General features: G+C 42.3%; 1 protein-coding gene across 1 annotated transcript; it reads right to left on the bottom strand.

The window, feature by feature from the left end:
• Positions 1-6,577: 6,577 nt before the first annotated feature.
• Positions 6,578-18,566, bottom strand: egln2 (egl-9 family hypoxia-inducible factor 2). Its single transcript, XM_070905430.1, has 5 exons — positions 17,283-18,566; positions 8,513-8,632; positions 8,113-8,249; positions 6,861-6,928; positions 6,578-6,725 (listed from the first exon to the last, which is right to left on the bottom strand). The coding sequence occupies exons 1-5, from the start codon at positions 18,564-18,566 to the stop codon at positions 6,673-6,675; spliced, it is 1,662 nt and encodes a 553-aa protein (XP_070761531.1). The 3' UTR covers positions 6,578-6,672.
• Between the last annotated feature and the right edge of the window lie 2,316 nt (positions 18,567-20,882).

Here is a 20,882-nt window from a genome sequence, read left to right as displayed (position 1 = left end):
AGGAAGGAAATTGTTTATAGGAAAATACAGAGTGAGAGTTACTGTACAGTCACTGAACCAACAGTCACTATTTGCACACCTTGGCACAGAACAGCATGGTCATATAACTATTCATAGTGAGAGTAATAGTGAGGAGGGATTGCATCATTGGGACTAGAGTGCAAAAATAAAATCCAAGACCCCAGTGAAGACCCCAGTAAAGAAAAGCATTTACTTCCATATGAAGTCATGCTTGTTGACACAGATATATAAATATCACACTGGAGAGTTATCATTATTAGTTACATTTTATTTTATATTTGCAATGTGGCAGCTTGGCATGCAGTTTTGGTAGTGAGTGCAACAGCAGATGCTTTGGTTGGTTTGGTTTGTGTGAGCTTTGTTGGAGCGAGGTTTCCTGTTTGTGTTTTGAGTATTGGGACGACTTGGTTGGCTAGTGGGCCTTTTGTTTAGAGTTTATTTATGTGTTAATTCCAGTTTTGAGCATATTTGGTAGCTGGAGTTGCTGTGAAAACACGAGTATTGTGAATTTTGTTGCCTTGTTTACACACCTTGTCAGACACGTGTGATGAGCTTTGGGGCTCATTTTGAGCTCAGCATTGTGTGAACTTGGTTATAGAGGTTGACCTTTGCTTGTTCTGATCATACTTCTCCTATTTCTGTATTCCTGCAAGAACCAAAGCAGGTTCCAAGGTTGCTGGGTGGAGGAATTAGAGCTTGTAAGATCTCACTTTCTTTTGGTTTGCACCATAGACCACCTACTATACTAGCAGTGCGTACTGATTTGGCCAAAATGTAACATATAGTATGTAGTATGCAGACAAAGGCAAAATATGCAGGATGAAAAAAACACCTGGACGTCGTATTGATTTGGAAAAAATCTCAAGTATGCATCGGGCCAGTCTACCTCGCATACTGTGTCGTACAATGCAAAGGGCTGGCGGTGGATTGCCATTAATGTTGGATAAATGTTAACTCATTTCACCTTAGCAGTCCACCAAAACCTATTTCTGAACAAATTTGAGGCAAGAAATAAGCAACCCAATTCCTGAATCTTCACTCATATTAGATCTACAAAGCCTAATTTAAAGGTTTGTGGTACATACTGCATATTGCATTTGTTAATAGTATGTAGTAGAATACAGCCTACGGTTTGTACCTTCAACATCTCCAAAGCAAAACTGCAATTGAATCCTGGTAATGATAAAAGCTAATGAAGAAGCCACTTACGATAGCCCCTTGATGATGATCATGTTCACTCAACGTGTATTTTAGATGAAAAAAATGAAATGGCCAAATAATGAGAAAATATGGACAAAGACAGCCAAACGAGACATATTGAAACTTACAAAAACTAAAGAACTTGTTTATGGGGAAAATAGTGTGCGAGAGCCCTGGAACATCCCTAAATTAAATCATCATTTGAAACAGCCACAAGAAAAACAGTGATGAGTCAACAGAAGACATTTTAAAACTTACAAAAGAGAAAGAAAAACATATAAATCTGGAGGAAAATACGTGCAGAAGGATGTAGGAGTCAAGCAAAACCTGTATTAGAGATCAGAGCTCAGGACAGAGTGAGAGTCACTGTGCAGTCACTGAACCAACAGTCCCTAGCACAGAATAGCACGATCATACAACTATTCATAGTAAGAGTAATCGTTTGGAAGGATTGCATCATTGGGACTAGAGTGCAAAAATAAAATCTGACCCCAGTGAAGATCCCAATAAAGGAAAACATTTACTTCCATGAAGTCATGCTTGTCGATAGAGTAGGCAGAATGTCAAAAATATCACATACTGTAGAGTTATGGGGTGCCAAGCAGGTGCAGACTGTGTTTCCATTACGTGAGTGCACATGCTTTTGACTGCACCTGCTAACATCCCACGTGCTGGGTGTGTTTTCAACACTGTGTACATGTGCATGCTTGCGATCTGTACAATCCAGCAAAACATGGAGACAGAAGTTTGCAGGAAGCTCCACAAAGAGCACCATTCACATAGAGTAGTTTTGCCCTCTGGTGGTTAACACTTGATACTGCAGGAACAATTACACCTAAACTGCGGTGAGGGATAAATGCCACATGGTGGAGATATTTGCCATGTAGCTGTCTGAACCTCTGCTAACAATCACTGCGTGCTGCAGGGAAAGGCAGTCAGATACAAATAATTTAATAAATCATGATGGTTAATGCTCCTGAAAAGGTACTAAAGAATCCTGGAGTCATTTAAATATTTAGCCAATACGACAGATACACCATTACAGGAAAGACACACCACTCAACTTTGGTCTCTGCAGCAAATGTATGAGGCTCCTCATCTTACGTCTCCCTTGTTATTACTAGAGAGTCTGAGCATTGGAGTCAGGTGCATAATCAATAGGATGTTTTCCGTTTTCCCAGAATTGATCTGGTACATTTTTGATTGCACAGAATGATGGCTATGATTAGCGCTGGCTATCCAACCTCAGTATTGTTTTGGTACAGACAGAAATGTGTCTCAAGTACTGAAAGCTGGCATTTAATGTCTGTACAGATCCGTGTTCTTCAGTCAGATACAGTAGTTCCTGATTTGCATCAAAGTTTTAGCCAATTTTAGACCAATTTGTTTTTAGACATTTAAGAAGTTTGGCCCCTTTCATTAAAAAAATATAGATTCAAATGTTTCTCAAAGTCAGGCATGGAAGAAGTTTTGTTTGTAGTATTGATACCAAAATTCGGGTATCATATCAGAGCTAGTATTGAAAAGCATATATTTTAAAATACTTGAACAAACCACCTCACACACAGGGCCACATTGTGTAGGGACTAACATCAGGCATTAAACAGAAGCATGTTAGTCTCACAGGTGACATTCGAATTCCTTTTGAACTATGACAAAGTGTCTTGTATAGTTCATATTTCAGGTCCAGGAGTGTGCAAAGTAGAGGAGGAAGTTTGAAGGGTGCTCCGAAACAGCAGCCAGAGTCACAAGGTGCATTGTCTCTGTGTACAAACGTACACAGAGACAAGACTGTTCCACTGAGGGGATTCACCACACTGAGAACGTTTGTTTATGTGTGTAAACACACTAATGAACACCATCTGTGTTTCTGTGCCAGTGTCAGTGTACTTTGAGGGACCATTTATTTTAGCAGTCTGTTGTGTTGCACTGGCATGAGGGTGATTACTGAACAGGTCAGGGTGACATGCATGTTAAATCTTCTTTTTGTGTGTGTGTGTGTGTGTCCACATTTGTGTACAAACTAAACTGTCTTTGCTTTTATTATCTGTCAGTCTCACAGTCTATTGGTGGAGAGATAAGAGGAGAGCAAATATTGGACTTATATATGTCAGGTGGCTAAAAAGACGACTCCAATGGAATGATAATGTTTAAATAGGGTAGTGTCAGCCACCAAGTTAGCATTAGCTAAAACAGCTTCATAACAAAATATAATGGGCTGTGTATCTATCAGCTTATTTTGGAGCTCTTCTGCCCCCTAGTGACCAGAATACTGTTAGTGCAGCTTTGATGTCATAAAGTTAAATTTCTTTGGTGCTTTGGGGAATATTTATGTATCAAGTATATATGTACATCAATGCATGTAGCCTGTCATGCGCTGTACAAAGTTAGCTACACGCTTAAACAAAGATCGAGCCCAAATTGTTCTATCATTCAAGTTAATCTAAATTTTAACCTCTCCTTAACAATCATGTGTTGTAGAGCTTCTGAATGATCACCCTCCATGTGCAGTTCAAAGGCTACTGAAAACATTTGCAGTAAGTTTTCCAAAACTCTGCTGGTTCAAACATCTCGACTGTGGTGCTTCATCATTTCAATCTGACCTTGAATCCAACACAATCCCGTGGATTTATGCTATCCAATTTATCCTACTTTTTGTCCAGACCTATGTACTAAGTACTCTAATCTGTGGTTGGTGAGCAACCCAAAGCATTCTTGTACTTGTCTTTGTATTGGTAGTCTTTTTATCAACTATATCAGTCTGGAGGAATCAAAAGCACAGCGAGGGAAGCAATGAATGTGTAATCCAGCAGCAGAGAAAAGCAGGCATTGTTCTTTGTGTTCATATCTCTCCCATTCCTTCTGATACTGAGGTTCATATCACACTGAAGCAAACATTGATTAGCAGAAAATGAAACCACCACAGCGAGGGTTTGATGAACTTTTATAAACCCTTCTTAAATCAGGCACACTCAGGTTGATGATTTGACTTCAATCATTCACTCTGTAATGAAGAGCCTAGCAAGCTCTTCGTTACCATTTACATTATGAGTCAAAATGGCAAATTTAATTGTATCTGTTGTCAGATAAATGCAGTCACACACAGGTGCCATCTGTGTTTAAGTTCTTGAGAACACCCACATGTCTTGTTTTTTACCTTGAAAAATAGGTCTCTACATCTTGTAGTGTTTGAGACCACTGGACATCTACGAGTGCTTTATGTACATGCTGTTCATTTTCAGGGTACTTAATGAACAATTTGAGCCAGAAAATCATCTTTTATGGCAGCATTTGGTCATTATGATGTTCAACATGCCTCCTGCTAAGTGTTTCTGTGTGCTGCACAATGTCACAAAGCACAAGATTTATAAATGACCATAAAGTCAGGAGATCACTGCTGTAATTTAAAACTAACTTGGTGCTTTGATTTGTTTTTGCTCTTGATTTGATGTACTTTCCTTCAAATTTTGGTAAGCTGATAATTCTTCTTCTTTAAGGGGCTGTCAATGTTTGTTTTAGCCTCATGTCATGTCTAAATAGACTTGGTTTCTGATATTCACAGTATATGCTCTGCCTTTAGTTTACTGTATTTTGATCCCTCATGTAGCATTAAATTTAATTTTGAAAATGTGTCTGGTGCTGCTCTCTGTCTCCCTCGCTGAATAAAACTGGGATTTAACTAATTTTCCCCACTAAATCAATTACAAATTCTTTGTGTACAAACACAAACAGGTTTTAATTAAATACAAATAATAAAAAGAAAATAGGCAAACAATTTCCATTTGTTCTCATTGTTTTAGTTTCTATTGCATTTGAATGACCATATTATCCACAGCATAAAGGCATTAATCTACATTTTTAGTTATATTTTTTTTCTATCATTCACACATGGCATTTCAAACAATAAAGTGCTTTTTCAAATAACCTTCTCTTCTTTAACCAATCTAAAAACACACTGAGACAATACCTGCGAACCTCTTTGAGACAGTGGAAATTGTCACATACATGTGCAAGTACACATTTACACACAAATACTCGATCCCACACACGAGCAGACAGTAGTTTGACCCTGTAGTTCCCATACAGTGTGTGCTTAACTCAGTGCTTTATACTGTAAATGGTCTTAGTGTACAGGTGTGTGGCAGAAGGTTTGTCTGACAGTGTCCACACTGGTGATACATACTGTTTCCATCTTGTTAAGAACAGGAGTCAAACTGGATGTGCATACAGGTTAATGAGCACACACACACACACACACACACACACACACACACACACACACACACACACACACACACACACACACACACACGGAAAACACACTCTGTTTCATCAAACCCTGTTTCGACCCCTGTCACCGGACAGCTTGCCTCTTGTCTCAAGTGTGAGTTGTGTATTTCAGTCATACAGAGAACACTACACATCAGTTATATAGAAAAGCTTTGTGTACTCTAGGTGCAGTCTTAAAAATCTGTTTCACACATTGCAACTGCTTAAAAAAATGAAATGTCCATGCTGGAGTCTTCAGAATTTGTCGCACTAACATTTTCAGGCTGCTGCAAAAGATTTTTTAGTCTTTCTTTTTAGCTTTTTTAGCCAGTTATTGTAAAAATTAAAAATTAAAAAAAGTACTAGAATACTTCCTGAACTCTACTTGGTGTGCTATACAGATTAAAACTACAGTTTAAAATTGTCCTCATGCAAGTCTTAAGTAACGTCCCTGTAATGTTTAGTTTTAGTGCTTGAGCCAGGACTGACTGAATGAGTGCCATAGGGCAACCTTCCACTGTATCATGGCCGACAACCACTTGCCTTTTCAGTGCCTCTGTCTTAACACTGACCACACATACACACTTGCCCACATCATGAGACAAGGGGACCACATCATGAAACAAAGGGATATAAGGAATATCAGGGACGACGCCACTGATTTGTACTCCTTGTTCCTCTTTTTCCCCACTGATTCATCATTTATGCTCCTTGAGTTTGAATTGAAAATGACACCAGAGCAGAGTAAAACAATGATTTCTCAATATATCACAACATCACTGTTAACTGAACAGGCAAAACTGCAACAAAATAAAATCAAGGAGTTCGTTTTTTGTTTTTTTTGTCAATTTCTTGTCTTCTTACATGATTCAGTGAGACGTCGAAGTTACTTTCCTCTTCTTTTGCCACGCTGCGTAATCCTGACCTCACCTTTTGCCACACAATCCAGTCCGTTGTGCTCTATATCTGCCACGTCTTTGATCAGCAGCCCAATCATGTGGCAGAAAAACATTACCACACAGCCCGTGACATGAATCTGACAGCTGACACTGTAGACGTGGCACGGAGCTGCGGCGATGACTGACAGTTTAATGGTGTCTCCCCTCTGTGATCACGACGTCCATTAGCAGTTCAGGAAGGCACATAATACTTTCGGAGTGCTCTCCAGTGATTAGATGAGATTTACGTCCTGCTGTTTTGAGTGACAGGCACTTGAACACCTTTCTGTCCTGTTGCTATGGACACAAGCAATAGAGAAAGAGCACGTTAATCACGTACAATATCAAGTTGCGCCAGAGGTGATACAGTGCATAAACCAGCTAGGAAAGTGAGTGAAACTGACATTGAACTGCGACTGCAAAGAAGCTCACCCAATCTGTACTTCTCTTTAGCTTCAGCTCTCTCTTTGGCATCAAAGTACCAAACTGTGATGGCATAGCTGTAAGACACAAGAAGGACAAATAGATCTTAATAACACAAACGACAAGAGCTAATCTCTTTTATCAGTACAATATATAACCCTGGTGAAAAAAATGAGCTGAAGTTTAAGCAAAATTGCCAAGGAAAGGTCCATGGCTGTGACATTAATAAATAAAGTCCCTAAAATCATAAATAAAAACACTGTTTATTTCCAGTTCAATTTGGTCAAACGTTTCTGTTTAACGGTCGTATATTCACACATAAATGTAACTTAAAAACTGTCTGGGATAAAGACAAAATTGCCCTCAAAGAATCAGATCAAAAGGGTAAAACTTGGTCTTTGAAAGATATATTTTTTAATCAACTTGAGACAACAGATTACGCATTAAAAATTGTCTCGTATGACATGTATTACTAAGTGAACAGCAGACTGCCCTGGGCAGCAGAGGGTTAATTCCTACAGCTTCTAGTCTCTCCTGTGGGGCTGTGTTGTTTATTCCTGTCTCTCATGTCTGTGCCTCTCCAGCACGAGTCCTGCAATCGAACCTTCCTCTCCTCTCCCTCCCACCGACCCCCTCAGGAAACACATACTTCCTGCCTCCGGCTCCACCTCGCCCCCCAGCAGTCAGATGGAGAGGAGAGGAGCGGAGGAAATGCAGCACGAGTGAAAGGGCATGTGTCATGTGCCCTCGCTGGATACGCAACCATTTGATGCTACGATGTAAATGACAGTACGTGTGCAAGTGCCTACACGAGTCTGTTTATGTACTAAGTGGGTCTATCTCACATGAGCAAATGTGGATCCTGGTTTCTTTCTTCATTAGAAAACAAGCATCCCTGACAAAGTTCTTGACTTAAGGAGAGCAGGAAAGAGGAAATAGAAGAGGCTAGAGAACAAATAGATCTCTTTCTGTCTGTGTGGGCATCTTTGTGCTATTTATTTTAGTAAAAATCATGATAAATCTACTTTTGTTTTCAGTATGAGATAATTAATAATAATCAACTCATTTGCAGTTTGTTTACATTAAAAGTACATGTATTTAAAGTATGCTGTATTGCTGTATGAGTGCTGGATATTCACAAATGGCAACATTGGCAGTGTACCCCGTCTCTTCCCATACAATATAAAATCATGGCATAATATGAGTGTGAGTGCGTGTGTATGGTATACACAAGACCCCAGCATGTTTAAGAGTTTCTAACCGAGTGGCGTAGGCCGGCTTGACTTCGTGTGGGTTCCTGCGGTCAGACCAGAAGATGAGCAGCCGGTCAAACTGAGGTTCGATGTTGGCTACCACATTTTTGCCTTCAGGGTAGATCTGCAGCAACCCTCCTTGTTCCTGCAAATGCACATGCACAAAGCACACAACACAGTCACACACGTTATTAAAAACAATTAAAAACAGGGCCTTTACAAAGCAGTCTCACTGAAAGAGATCCAGTATTATGATACCAGATGGACATTTTAGCCTAAATACATTCTTTTTGTGATGATCCTCAATTAGTCTGACATGTACTCCTGTTCTTCAAAAGTAAATTAAATTTTCATTTTTCAAAATAAATTATTTTCTAAATGAAACTAATATTGATCTTATATATGTACCTTGACATCCCAGTTCTTGTTGAGATAGTAGATACACGTGATGCAGCGTCCATCACCGTTAGGGTTGTCAACATGGCGGACGTACCCTGCCCCGTTACCTGGGTAACAGGCAACCATGGCCTAAAAGCAGAAGAAATGGGATCGTTATTTGTGCATTTGTGTCCACCTTAAAAAAAAGGTTTGACAACACGACAACATGACAACTAGCTTTTTTTATGTAGCTGGTGTTCAAAAGTGAATTGTGTCATGGATTATTTGAAAAGCAGAGGCAGGGGAGGGGATGAGTCCACCTCTCTTGAATGGCTACAGTTTGAGGAACTACAGGTGACCAATCAGCATTTAGAAATTTCAGCCAGCGCAAGTAAGATGCAAAAGACACCTTTCCGTCTGCTCTACCTTCAACTTTCCCACTGCTCCACAATAAACTGTTTCCCAGGCGGACTATTGGCATACTTAATATAACACTCCATTATGTAATTTGTGAAACACACACAGTCACGAGAGGGAGAAGGCCCAGAGAAATGTGTCAGAGTTCAGCTGCTGTTCCCAGCTACAAAATGATCTGCAGATAGAGTATCCACGTTCAAACAATGGCCTTGCGCTGGTATTTCCCCTGCTTGACGTCTATGTGTTGGGAGGCTGTGAAGCAGGAGAGCGCTGCTTTCTCTGGGGAGTCCAAGGGAACCGGGACCTGCGTAAGAGCTCTTCAGTCAATGCGCATTTCAGACCAGGGCCACTGCAGGACCATGTGCCTTTAAATGTACTGCACCAGGGTGAAAATGAGCTGAGCTGTCACCATGACATATCAGTCTGAACCACAGAAACATGCTCATGTTTCAGGCCGGAGTCGTGTGAATAGTTTCCAAACTGTCTCCACTGTGTAGCAAGCGCTCAGTCTTTACTACTGATTCACATACTGACTGACATCAGCCTATGCTGGCAGGGAGAGATTCTAGATGCTGATAGCTGGCTCTCTCTCTCTCTCACTACAAAAGGAAGATACTGTCACTGTCTTGACTTATATTGTTCTGAATGGGACGCAAAAGTTACACTGCATCGCTTCAGCTCAGTTCTGGGACACTATCATTCATGGCATTCAACAAGTTCTGCATTGCTGCAGGATCAACTTAACCTGCCTGGCGCTATCATTTAAGCTCTCGTACTACAGTGTTAGAGGAGGACATCAAACAGCGCTCACGTAGATTTCAAATAAAACTCAAACAAAAGTGACGTTTTATGTAGGAAGGCTCCTGTCAGAGAGCAAGCTGCCCCCCTCATCCTCCTCCTCCTCCTCCTCCTCTTGTGGTGTTTCCCTCCTCATTCACAGCCAAGTGAGTTTGGTTGAGCTGTGTATGACTCTGTTCAGCTGCCATTGTCCGCTCTCATTACTGACCCACGCTCGCAGTCAGAGCTCATTAACCTCCGGACCTTTTGCTCCGGGCTCCAACTGACAACCAGACCTGCTGCGTCAAAAGGAGCACATGAAATGTATGAAAAGACAAATACGTGTGTAGACATAATGACCATTAGAAACATTAATGTAATCCCGATGTGATTTAGAGTAATTAGAAGTTGTCACAGGAGATCAGCTGATTATCTGATTTGTCAATGATGGGGTTATGAAGACTGTAGGAGAAACACTGTGAAGTTCCTTTAATTTTAGCAAACATTTGTCATTTGGTCTCTTCATTTATGTGTTTTTTTCACATTACAGCAAGATTTCAGTTAAAGGTACCGTGTGGAGTTTTTAACCACTTGCTGGAGCAATGTTTTTAAGAGCGGTTCTCGTTTGTATCTGAAGCATGCACACCAGGAACGCACATGCACGCATGTGTGCATACAGGCAACATGATAGACAGTCCTGACTCTTGTTTTATATTATCCCACTGACTGACAGCTGGTGGCGGTAACCTGCATAGAAATGTAGCAATGCGCCAACAAAGGCAAGGAAGAAGACGACTGCTAGCAAACAATGTAAACAATGGAGGTTTTAAATTCTCCAAAAGTCGTCTTTGCAAAAACCTCTGCAGGGACCTTTAATATCAGTCCAATTAATCACCTGACCAGAATTTCAGATGACAAAGAACATAAACTTATCCCCTGATACCCCTACTTGCTAACTCTGCAATGTCATCACAAGTGGTGGCAAGAACAAGTCTACTCTGAGAGTACTCTGCTTTTAGCGCACTGCTGTCAGGGTCAAGTTCAAATTTGACCTGCTGTTGCGGATCTTGTATAAAAACTGATAACAGCTGATACTCTCTTGTAGGGATAGTTGCCCTTTTGTGCAGACAGGAACTTGTTTTGACCATTTCTGTTTTATGAAAATGTATGTCGGTGTTCATGCTCAATATTTAAGAATCACATTCAAAACACACAAGGAAAAACATCCTCTCTGTTCCAATGATTGTTACTTTAGTATTATAAGGTTGTTAGATTATTGTAACCCTACTACATTAGAAAATGTCAATACTGAGGGTTAAAGGGTTTTATTTTCATGACAGCAATCACTGATTGCTTGAACAGTGTTCAAGGATGGGTGTGCATGCATTCAAAGAAGTGTGCTTTCCCAGCAAATAGCTTTTTTTCAAGCTGGTAACAGACTTAAAAGCTGTAATTAACCACAATTAACATGTAATATGCCACACCAGACAACTCAGCCCTAGCCTGCAGCATAAACACATCACACACACAAACACACACACATAAACACACCCAATGTCTATATTGGAGCTTACACAAGACATGCATATAATTTAGGAGGCGGGTTATGTTATTTATTCTCAACCAACCCCAGGTATTTAAAAAAAATAGGTGTGAATTCATCACACATCGCTTGTATTCTAAACAGTTTCACATACATTCACATGGTTTCAATCGCCTTCTGTGAGCTTACGCACTCACACACACACACACACACACACAAAAGGTTCACACAGCGTGACACAGCACGTCTCGATCCTATCTGTCACTTCTGCCCTCCTCGCTCCTTCATCTCTGCCGAGATCTGTGCCCACAGCAAGTTAAAGTCTAATTGGCACCAACCACCTGTCTGCCAGGCACCAGCAGTAATGGCCTAATGGCATCACTGGGTAGATCCCGGGCTGTCAAGGTGACGGCCAGGCAGGAAGAACAGACTGTTCTTGACAAGAACAAAAATAAACTCCGATGCTGCACGCATATTCTGATAAGAGGGATGATGGCAGAGAGAGGAGTGAGGAGGGGAGAGGGGCTAGATAAGCTTGAACAAATACCTCCATTATTGCTTGTCAAGGAGAAAGAGTGAGGGGAAGAACATATGTACGTTTGTGGGGAGGGTAGTAGGAGTTAAAAAGTACCTAGAATGCTGCAGTTTAAAAAGTCTCTTATTTGAATCTTTATATCATACGAAATACTGAAATAGAGATGTCAGATGTTAACCTGCTTGTAAGCTATAGGCTGTTTAAGAGGCTAAATTGATACTACATTAAAAATCACTGTAGTGTGGTCTTTTGTTGGGCTGAGCTCTTCTCTACTGTGGTGTGTGAGGACTGTGCTCAGCTTTAAAAAGAACCTACGGATGGTAAGATAGTCAAGACTCACACTTAAGTGAGCCGAACTGGTTCTATTTGAGGGCCACTAGATAACAGTTCAGACAATCTAGGGACAAGAGAAAGATATTTTTAATTAGGGAACCAATCCGACTTTTTTCTCTCTCTATACCAATTCCAATACCTCAACATCCTCTCATCTCATTTTTATGCAAGGTAAGATGAAGCCACGAACTGCTGTGCTGCTAAAAAAAATGCGTTGGCAGCCCGCCATGACTTAATTAATGTAACTGATAGTGGAATAGCGGATAACGGATCAATTCTGTAATAACAATGATGAAGAAACTATATTTAATGTACCTAGATCACGTGTGCTACTTTTGCATGTGTGAGGACTTGTCAGGCCATATGGTTCCCCTCCATGGACATACTATTTTAAATGTTGCCACACTATAACCTCCATAGGTGGCCTACATTCTCTTCTACTTGACCCCGTATGTCAGGCTAGAGTGCAGGGTCAGCTACAGACCAGCAGCTCTGGAGCTGGTAGAGATCCACTGGTCCAGTCCCAGTGTCCACCATGACCCTACTGAATCTTAACAGAACTAAATTAACATTACCTGCATGATCAGCAGAAATGTGAGAGTACAGAAAGACTGTTCAAAGGCTTCACGAGGGCCGAGAAAGAAAGCTTGTTACCTGGGCAGAAGCATCTCTGTGTCAGAAAAGTGTGGAGCTTAAGTGGTTTAAGAGTGTTTACTAACCACTAATGCGTAAAATAGTTTGATCAAATTAGATGAAAACAAATCAATGTGACCGTGCCATCACAGAATAAAGAAGTAGACAAAATGACAACTTCTTCAAGCAAACTCTGCTACATTGCAAACTTATGAAAAGTGTGTGTTAACAGGCTCAAAAGGTCTGTGAGAGAGTCCTCCAGCTCCTCCCAAGTTCACAGTGGGACAGCCCTGAGTCCTTGTTGGTTATCGGAAACACGCATCAAAGTCCCTGAGGGTGATCGTTGGGAGTGTGCCAGTGTCTTGTGCAAGGATACTTCAGCACGACAGATGTTTGCCATTTCCGGGGATTGAAACCACTTGACTCACTAACTGTCAAGCAGCACTGCCATCTTGCTTAATTTCCACAGCTGATTACTCACAAGTGGCGTGAGTGACACAGGGCATGATATAAATCAGGATCAGCTATTATTAATAAGTTGCTAACAGATTGGATTTGAGAAAAGTGAAGGAAATGATTCAGACAATGAAGGTCAAAGAGTGATATCTGCTTGTGTGTGTTTATGTAATGTCCATAGGTTGGTAGTGCATGGTTTGCACAGATTCAAAAGGAAAAGAGGCTGAAGTACTTTGAAGTTACTGCTCTGTTTGCTGTTTTTGGCAGTCACCATATTTGGAGAAGGCGCTGGTATCTGTACCTTTAATGAGGGATAGATGGTGGAATTAGAAACACGATCAAATATTCAAGCGTTGCCTGTATTTTTTATGTGAACATGAAACAAAACAAAAAGTGGGAAAGTGAGTCAGTCATGCTATGGCCCCAGAGGCACTCATTATGCATGAGTCACCATCAGTGTTAGAATGGTGAAACGCAGTGTGTGTGTTTCTGTGGGTTGAGTGTATGCATGTACACAATAAGTTTGCATTCGCCTTGAGATGTTCAATAATGCTTCAAATGATGCACATACTGTAAATGTATTTTGACATATACCAACAGCAAAACACAATGGAAACAAATATGACATCAAAAGGAATTTGGGGTATCAAGGACCATACTTTATACTGATTCTAACCACGTTTGAATTGAAATTGCAGGTGGAGTCAGAAAACATTTGGCATTTTTGCTTGAAAGACAATGGACACAATTCATTTCTTTATCAAAATAGTTAATTTTCTGTCAATCAACTGATATATCAACTAATCATCATGCATTTAGACTGTAAAAAATTAAGTTTACTCAAAAACACAAACTGATCCAATTTTTGATTGTAATACTGATTGACACGAATGTCCCACAATGCCATGCATGACAAAAATTGAGGCGCTGTTCACAGATTATTAAAATGTTCAAAATATCACAAGGCGGTGCAACCGTTTCTTGGCACTGCACCAAGGGAATACCCAGATAAACACAAATGATGTCATTAATACCATCTTGACACTGGTTCAAATGTATCTGTCTGTCTCTCCATCATCCATCCTAACAAGCTAGCTAGGAGGTCTTTAGCTGCATTGTGTGTGTGTGTGTGTGTGTGTGTGTGTGTGTTAGCGTATGACGTCTAGCTCCTGCCTGCATGGTGGCACCGCTGCGCTCTAGGAGGGGCATGTGAGGATACGTCGCTGCAGCAGACATTCCCGTTGTGCCGAAGCTTCTGCTGCATCGCCCCTTCTCACTTGCTCAACACTATCCACCCACTCCTTACGCTCTCACTTCCAGTCTATCCCCTCCCCCTTCATGTGTCTCGTTCCCTGCGCTGAGTTGTTTCTCTCTTCCCCTTGATACAAGACTTTCCCCGCTTCACCTTCCACTGTATTAACTGAATTGTCATCCCATAGTTAACCCTCTCATGCTTCCTACTGTATGTCTCACAGGCAGCATAACCTGGCTCCTGCTGACTAACTAAGGAGATATTACCCACTGCTGGTGAGGCATTATTTCGGGCATTGCCAGCCCCTCTCCTTCTCTCTCCATCTCTTTTGTACACAATGCAGAGCTCCACTCTGTATGGGCCTGTTACCAAGGTAACGGCTAGGAAATATTTTGTCCAAGTAGTGAACAAGGGGGTTGATAAGATGAAGGAGAAAGGGGGTGAAGTAAAGGACAAATGAAAAAAGAAGGAGGTAAATAAAAGAAATGACGAAACGGGTATAAAATGAATAAGGTTTTGAGGATAACTGTCGCTTGATGAAGACGAAGAGGATGGAAAAGATGCAGTGACCTTCTATCTCTGGATGTACTCTTCCCTGATCCTCCTCTTTTCTTTTCCTATCACTTCTTCTCTCTCTTTCTTGTGCACTCCATCATTGAACGTACCGCTACGCTGTCCCCCTCACTTCTCTACAGGAACGCCCAGCCAGGACATTTTGTACTGTGCAGCACTGAACTTTTTTTTTTAATGTACTAAGGGCAAACGGACATATCTGATATTTTTTTACCAGGCAATCACTCAGTTAGTCATCGCCATGCCAAACGAGAGAATGTGAATAACTTAGTGAGCAATCCTAATACGCTTCTGGAAGATAAAGACAGACATATAAACATAGAAAACAATCTAACAGAAGGTCCTTAGATTCTGCACTCTAAACTACAGGTTTGCTGCAGAACTAGAGTATAAAAACGATCTTGAAAAATGAAACATATGTTAGCTCACACGCTCCATTAATGTCACTTCACATTCCTGCTTTGCTGTCTTTTTGTCAGACAAAAGACATAGGCATGACTTTGAACACAGCTCAGTCAGCCCATACACAAGAGAGCAAAGGGTGCTGATGTGAGGTATGCCCAACCAGCTGCTGTTTAAACACTACCTCGAGCTTATGTAAATGACTAGACGTGCACAGAGGGCAAGGTGCTACTTGTGGGATGGGATGAATGAGGTTGTGGGGCAAATACACTGAGAAGAGAGGGGAACATACTGTGGATGGGTACAGAGGACGACACAAGCCACACATGACTGATCATATGGTTTCAGACAAATTCTCACATCTGTGTGTTCATTCAGACGAAGTTATTTAATTTGAATAATGGCCACTTTGCTACTAAAATGCTGTGTGTATATTTCTAAACATTTACTCAACAGTCTCATTGATAGCTCTGTTGATTGAGGAAAGACTACAGCCGTTAACCTGGGGTGGCCAGCTTGCAGGTTTCACAGCTTTCACCTACTTTCCCCATGGGGAGCGCTACTGTTGTGTCTTCTTCTCAGATCAGATCAGACGTCGAGAGCCCTCCTGGATGCATTTTCCACATGGGACATAACCGCATACCTGCGTTTAACCTGTGTAAAACTGACCTGTTCTGAAAGTAAAGCATTATAATACTAATATATATATTCTAATAACTCACTTTTTTATCATTCAATGTTGATTTTTGAATCAACATTTATCAAGACCTGATACTAACAAATGTTTCAAACCACACAAATCTGCATTGTCTAAATCTGTTGGACTGTAAATCTTTACTGAACTAAGGGGGGCTTCTAAAACCCCGAGAACGTGTTGGGTAACAGTCTCGACTGACATGTAATGGTTAACCCAGAGCTGATAGGGAAAAAGACAGTGATAGTTAGAGAATAATGAGAGCGAGAGAGACAAACAGGTGGAGAGACTGATGATCAGGTTACTTAATCTGAGGGTATTGCACTGTTTTTCCATGTTACACTGGAAAACATTAACGCAGGAGAGTGTAAAAATAGATTCAGGATGGGGAATAAACCTTCACTTAGAATGGGCCTCTGACATTACCTGGGACAGACAACCCAGGACTGCGTCACTACAGGGTGGAAAGTGTGGGGTTTCTCTGTCCTGCACGCAATGCACAATGTCGACGGCTTTGTGCAGAACAGAGAAAACGACTGCCTGCCAGGCCTTCAGTGGACTTTGACGAAGAGGAATTAAAATAGTTATAGGCTGTTTAGTCCTTTAGCGTTTAGAGCACTATCTTAAGTAGCGTGCATGGCATTTGAAAAATATCAATGGAAAAGAGAAACTGAGGCATGCAGTGCAGTCACGGTAAAATAAAGAGAAAACATGACAACAACGTGAAAGTGGTGATAGAAGAAGTTGTCTTCAAAGGCAGAGATATAGTGATGGCAGAGGAGATACAGCCCCGGAGAGATTTTCTTCTGGCTACCTGTGGTATGAAGGCAGGGACAGGGGCAAACTTAGGCAGGCCTCAACCCAGGCACAGGGCCAGTTTAAGAGGAAGGCTCAGCCCCGCAGCCCCCCTTATCAAGCTCATATGTGCCAGAAACACAGCAGGGATCATCCTGACATCCTACCTGACGCTCAGCTTGCTCTCCCACTGTGGTGCGAGTGTGTGTGTGTGTGTGTGTGTGTGTGTGTTTGCCTGTCTGCATGTCGGCATTAGAGAAGCACAGATAGAGCAGAGCAGACAACCAACTACTTGCTCAAAACGTAATGATGTCATCAGACTAGGCTTTGTTTTCTCTGGTATATAGATGGAAAACATACCCCTGACACCACCTGTCCCCACCCTCTTACCTTAGTGCGTCCATTGATGACACAGTCCCCCAGCTGTCCACTGGCAGCGCTGTACATGACGGCCTCGTCAATGTGAGCCATCAGTGCCCCGATGCTCTCGCACCCGGGCTCTCTTCCCTCCACCCAGGCGATCTGGTCGCCCCGGATGCTCCGAGAGGGAATGCTCTTCTGGCTCACCAGCTGCCCACCCCGAAATTTCCCGCTGCGGTTTAGGACCTCCACCTCCTCCAGGACCCTGTCGCCCAGCTGAGGACCCAGGAAGTTGTCCTTCACACAGATGCCATAGTATTTCATGCAGGGGACGATATACTGCTGGGCTATGCGCTCTGCTGACCAGGCAGCCCCTGCAGAAGGCGGTGGGGTCGGGATGCAGTTACCCTCGACCGGGGGGGTCTGGCTGGGTGCAACTGGCGGGCCTGGGGATGCCACATTATGTCCGTTGTGCTGGTTAGTATGAGGGGCAGGATGGGTGAAGGGAGATTGGGGAGTGACACAGTGCACATGATTGATGGTCATTTGGTTGCTATGGGAACTGTTGCTGCAGTTGACTGTGACCGAGAGCGGGGCGACAGCTCGGGCCACTCTGGAGGCCTCTGAAGATTTGTGAGCGACACTCCCATCTGCCAACCTTCTCCGCTTAAAGTCTGAGTCTCCCGAAGCAAAAAGCGGGTCCACAGAACCCCCTAACCCCGGTGACCCTATTATGAGGACATTAAGAGTTCCTGACCCCATGTCCCGGTTCTCCCCACCTCTCCGTTTTTGTTGTTGCACCTGTCTGGCTCTCAGGTCACCATTGATCCTCCTCATCACTACAGGGCACTTCTCATGAGCTGTCCGGTCCCCGTTCTCTACCAGACAGGCTCTGCTGGTGAGGGGGTACATGGGGCCGCCTGTTGCCCCCTCCACCCCCTTTATTTGTGCGGGGTAACCGTTTGGTGTGTGAGCCAAAACGCCTGCGTGGCTCCCCTCCACGGTGGCAGATGGAGACACCACCCCGCCGTTGTAGAGAGGCACGCCGGTTTTGGAGTGCTTCGTCGGGGTTGTGATTGCAGGGGAGTCGGTCTGAGAGGCCAGACCCGCGAGCAACTCCGCCGCCGTTGGACTCCCGACCGGCGCCGCGCAGAAGCCGTTGAGCCCCATGTCCGCTCGGTACGTGTGGTGAATCTCTGCCGCTCCACAGACGAGCTGCTGGCCGCTCGTCCTTCTCTCCTGCGAGGGCGAAACAGCGACTGATCCGCGGGAAGGGCTTGGGTTTAAAAGGTCCGTGTGTCCCAAGCTCTCCATTTCATCTCGTCATCTGCTGGATGCGCACGTAGCTCACGTCCTCGCTTCATTTTCTAGCTGAGCCACTGCTTTCTCTGATGGAGAGGATCGCTGCCACGGCCACTACAAGTTTCATGTCCAAGTCCTCTTCTGCCGGCTTTTAATTTTTACTCCTCACTCTCATTTAATGCTCTCGAGCTGCGTATTTGTTTGGATCCGTTGTTGGAACATTTTGAGGCTGTGGAGGATATCTGTGGAGAGTGAAATTATATACTTTAGGTCTATTAATAGCACAGTGCAGACCACTTGTCACAGTGAGCTGAAGTAAACAAATCGACAGTATTTATAAAGGTGTCACAAACGTCCTATAGGCCTTCAGTATTTATATAGGTCTACTGAAAACACTTTAAAGTGGGGCAAGAAAACAGTGCCACATAACAGCCTGTATAATCAATCAAAATGAAGTGCACAGGCTACATTATTTAGGCTATTACAGATGATTTTAATCATTAATAAGAATGAGAAATGCCGAGGAATGAAACAAAAACTCACTTTTACTGACAGCCATACTATTGAAATTAGAGACTGGTCATCACATACAACATTGCTGCTGTAAACAGGCTTCTACAATTAGCATTCATATTCTACTGCTGGGAAACACCCATTAAAAGACTTAATATTTCGTCTTTATTGATTACCAACTTAGCTGTGATCAGGTCGCTCCTTACCAAAAAAATGAGCATAATATGACACCAACGTATTCATTCAGTTGTACCACATACTATTGAGTGTAAAATGCGTCAAATGTGCAGATATAGCGTCTCTCCAGGAGACCGCAGTCCGCTGCTCACCTACGGCAGCCTACAGCAATGCAAATCCACAGTGAGCGTACGTGACAGGCTGAGAGTACGCATGTTATTTCCGGGATTGTCTTGCCCGTGTGTGCGTCCCATCCAATTTACTTGTCGGTTATAAATAATGTTGAGGGGGTGACGGCCGGCCTCACACATAAAACTCACCCGCGGGACGGAGGGAGGATGCTCGCAGCCACACAAGGTCCCCTCGTTCTCCAGAAAAAAAAAAAAAAGTGCTCTCCGTTGTGTCGGCGAGTGCCCCCACTTTCTGTCTGTCTCCCCCACCCCCTGCTCCTCCTCCCCCTCCTCCTCCTCCTCCCGCAGCCCGCTCTCTCTCTCTCTCTCCACACCCTCCCGTCAGTTACGTGCACACAGGCCGTGTGACCACGTGCTACTACGGCCGACCTTCAGCTGCACTGCGAGAAGCCGCCCTGCAACATTATAGAAAACAACCTTTTATAACGACACCGAACTGCAAAGACTGTCATTCTTGAACATTACTTACTGACTGACTTACAGTGGTGGAATGAAACTAAGTACATTTACTCTTAAGTACTGTACTCTACTTGAGTATTTCCACTGTATGTTACTTTATACTTATATTGTACTTTTTACTCCACTAAATGTATTTGACAACATCAGTTACTTTGCAGATTCAAATGATTATTACAAAATATTAATCAGTATATAATAAATCACCAGCTGCAACATTAGTGATTCTTACACATGAATGAATTACTAATTATAATCCAGTCATATAATGTACATTATTCTGAAATGGGCCATTCTGCATAATGAGTACTTTTACTTTTGGTACTTTAAGTACGTTTTGATGCTAATACTTACGTAGATTTTGAATGCAGTACTTTTACTTCAGCAAAATATCTGAGTACTTCTTCCACCACTGATTACTTACATATAGTTTTAACACAAGTATAAATTAACCTAAGTATCTGTGTATCATAAAGAGCTCCCTCCATGTTTCTGCAAATTTAATTTATACACATGTGAATATCGTAAAAGCAACCATTGCAATGCAGTCCCCCACAATAAAAACATTCTTTTATTTATGCCACACTGTGAAAATACTTTTTGAAATACATGATATTGTACAGGTGTTGATTTTATTGTGTCTACTTATTGTAGTTTAGGAATTGTAATATTATTATTGTAGATGTTTCAAAAGATGTTTGTTGTTTAAAATGATCCATTGTCTTTTCTCTTGGCTTTATGATCCAAAGGATCATGGCATCATTAGTAACAACAGGCTGAGTGCAAACATGAGCACAGCATGTCGCCATACTGTGTGACATGGACAAAATCTTCTCTCACAGAAGTGAAACAGTGGCTCAAACAACAACAATCATGGAAACACTTAATACATTTTGTATGAATTCACTAGTCACATGCACGTGCACCTTCATATACATATATTCACACTCACACACATACACACTCTTTCATCTTTATACCACATGTCAGT

Source organism: Enoplosus armatus, chromosome 5 (assembly GCF_043641665.1).
Source record: "Enoplosus armatus isolate fEnoArm2 chromosome 5, fEnoArm2.hap1, whole genome shotgun sequence".
NCBI classification, from domain to species: domain Eukaryota; kingdom Metazoa; phylum Chordata; class Actinopteri; order Centrarchiformes; family Enoplosidae; genus Enoplosus; species Enoplosus armatus.
The sequence above is the reverse complement of the archived record's forward strand: the minus strand, read 5'-3'. Positions and strand labels throughout refer to the sequence as shown.

Coding starts and splice junctions, on each gene's coding strand:
- egln2 (XM_070905430.1), bottom strand. CDS start 18,566: ATGGAGAGCTTGGGACACACGGACCTTTTAAACCCAAGCCCTTCCCGC. Junction 8,633..17,282: donor TCATCAATGGACGCACTAAG/GTAAGAGGGTGG, acceptor TTCTGCTTTTAG/GCCATGGTTGCCTGTTACCC. Junction 6,726..6,860: donor TAAAGAGAAGTACAGATTGG/GTGAGCTTCTTT, acceptor TTGTGTCCATAG/CAACAGGACAGAAAGGTGTT.